Source organism: Mustela putorius, unplaced genomic scaffold (genome assembly GCF_011764305.1).
Source record: "Mustela putorius furo isolate JIRA1106 unplaced genomic scaffold, ASM1176430v1.1 tig00003949_pilon_pilon_pilon, whole genome shotgun sequence".
NCBI lineage: Eukaryota > Metazoa > Chordata > Mammalia > Carnivora > Mustelidae > Mustela > Mustela putorius.
In genome coordinates, this window is record NW_025422093.1 from 6,190,133 (window position 1) to 6,192,401 (window position 2,269).

Here is a 2,269-nt window from a genome sequence, read left to right on the forward strand (position 1 = left end):
TGAATTAAAGACTGTGCCATCAAATAATAGGTAGAAAAGTTCTGTTATTCAGACTGATGGTCCCTGGCTTCATCTTGGGCCCTCCTTCCAAAAGGTCGTGCCTAATTCCCTAGAAATTAATTTACTTTTACTTTTTGTTTATAAAGTAATAATATTTTAATAATTATTTTTCAGTACTGTGCAGAAGTATCAGTTCTATGTCTCTCAACCAGATCTTAAATATTCCTGGCCTATGCATGAGGGCATAAGATGTGGCAATCTTATGCTGGCTTTGTACCTCAAAATCTGTTTTCAGTGGAATCTAATGAATCTGAAGTCAAGAACCAATGACTCCACTCACCTAGCTATATAATCCTGGACAAATCACTTAGTTTTTCTAAGCCTCAATTTCCTAATCTATCATAATTTTTTGGATAATTTAATGGGGTAATATATGTAAGACTCATAGAAAATATTTAATAAATAATGTATTGTGTTAATACTATGGTTATAGTTGTATAAATTGTTATTATTATCATTAACAATCAGCATTCTTTGGTTGCAATCAATCAATTGCACTTTGGCTGATTTAAGCCAGAGGAAATATGTTGAAAATATTCTAGGAAATAAGAAAGTTGACACGTAAATTGGAGACCAAATTTAAAGAGACAAGAGAAATGGCAACCTGAAAATGTGGAATCAAAGACTGTAAAAATTAAAGGAATGAACTCACAGAAGTGAAAATGTGGAATCAAAGACTGTAAAAATTAAAGGAATGAACTCACAGAAGGAAGAGTCTAGCTGCCCTCCAGGTTATTAACTTCTGGTCATGTACTTTCTGTTTGTTACTCTGTTCAAGATTCAAACTTCAGGGAGTGAGTGTCCAGTAGGCTTTAGATCACAAGCTTAGTCCTTTTATCAGTGGGAGCAAGGGTCCTGATTAGGATTCCACCATATGGAACCCTGAAGGAAAGAGGTAAATGTCCCACAAAAACCAAGGTACTGGTAAGGAGAAATGGACCCTGGGGAACCAAACTCCCATGAATGTCCATCAAATGAAAATTAGCCTGTATCTTCAGATTTCATTCATATGACCATATATCTTGCTATTTAATTTCTTCCCACATCTTAATTAGCTGTCTTTTGTTGGTTTTGTACCTCAGAATCTGTTTTCAGTGGAATCTAATGAATCTGAAGTCAAGAACCAACGACTCCACTCACCTAGCTATATAATCCTGGACAAATCACTTAGTTTTTCTTTTCTTTTCTTTTCTTTTTTATTGTTGACCAAAACACTTTAATTTTACAACTTTCATGTACAATATGATGTCCATAAACGGTTGGAATTCTCACCTGGCTCCTGTTTGCAGAGAGCTCAGTCTTCATCATCAGGGAGGATACCCAGTTCTTCATCTGGGTATGCAAAGTGAAGGATCTGGGAAGGATCTGGATATGCAAAGTGACCCAGCACAGCATCTGAGTCATGCCAAAAACGCCAGAGAATCCAGAACCACATGGTCCCACTGAATATCTCGGCCTGGATCGCCTGGGACTTGGTGAGCTGGGGAAACTGTCTATACCGCGGCTCGATATGCACACCACCACCGGCATGACGAACTCCACTGCCTCCAGCCTCCCGCGAGCCGGGGCCTCTGAACAACTGGCCTCCAGCGCGAACGAAAGGCGCCAGGCGCTTCAGAGCCGACATGCCAGCCCGCATCCCGAGAGCACTGCTCAGGCCGCACCGCCTCTACGTCACTTCCCCTCACTTAGTTTTTCTAAGCCTCAATTTCCTAATCTATCATAATTTTTTGGATAATTTAATGGGGTAATATATGTAAGACTCATAGAAAATATTTAATAAATAATGTATTGTGTTAATACTATGGTTATAGTTGTATAAATTGCTATTATTATCATTAACAATTGACTAATTCATATTGACCTGTTATTCTCCACCTCAACCTAAACAGGACTTCTAAATTAATCCTCTGATATCAGCAACCCTCAACAATGGGAAGAGAGAATCTCAATAACCTTTCCCCAAACATACAAACCTCATCCCCAGTGAATAATAAGCCAAATCAGCCCCTGACTGGTTTAAAAGTCAAGGCATCCTTTAGGGACTTTTAGTCCCCTTCAAGAAATCAAACAATTGAATACAGTCAAAGCAATTGTGGATAAACCACCCAGTTACCTGTTTAAAGGACCCTTAATGAATATTTATTCCTAAGATAAGGGAAGGAAGCAGAAAATTAATGTTTGTACTTGAAATATCCATTGACACATT

The 2,269-nt window shown here is 38.3% G+C and overlaps 1 protein-coding gene across 1 annotated transcript; it reads right to left on the reverse strand.

The window, feature by feature from the left end:
- Nucleotides 1-1,260: 1,260 nt before the first annotated feature.
- On the reverse strand, nucleotides 1,261-1,721 carry LOC101677046 (NADH dehydrogenase [ubiquinone] 1 beta subcomplex subunit 2, mitochondrial-like). The gene has a single exon (XM_045069895.1). The coding sequence runs from the start codon at nucleotides 1,697-1,699 to the stop codon at nucleotides 1,355-1,357; it is 345 nt and encodes a 114-aa protein (XP_044925830.1). The 5' UTR covers nucleotides 1,700-1,721; the 3' UTR covers nucleotides 1,261-1,354.
- Nucleotides 1,722-2,269: the final 548 nt, after the last annotated feature.

Coding starts and splice junctions, on each gene's coding strand:
- LOC101677046 (XM_045069895.1), bottom strand. CDS start 1,699: ATGCGGGCTGGCATGTCGGCTCTGAAGCGCCTGGCGCCTTTCGTTCGC.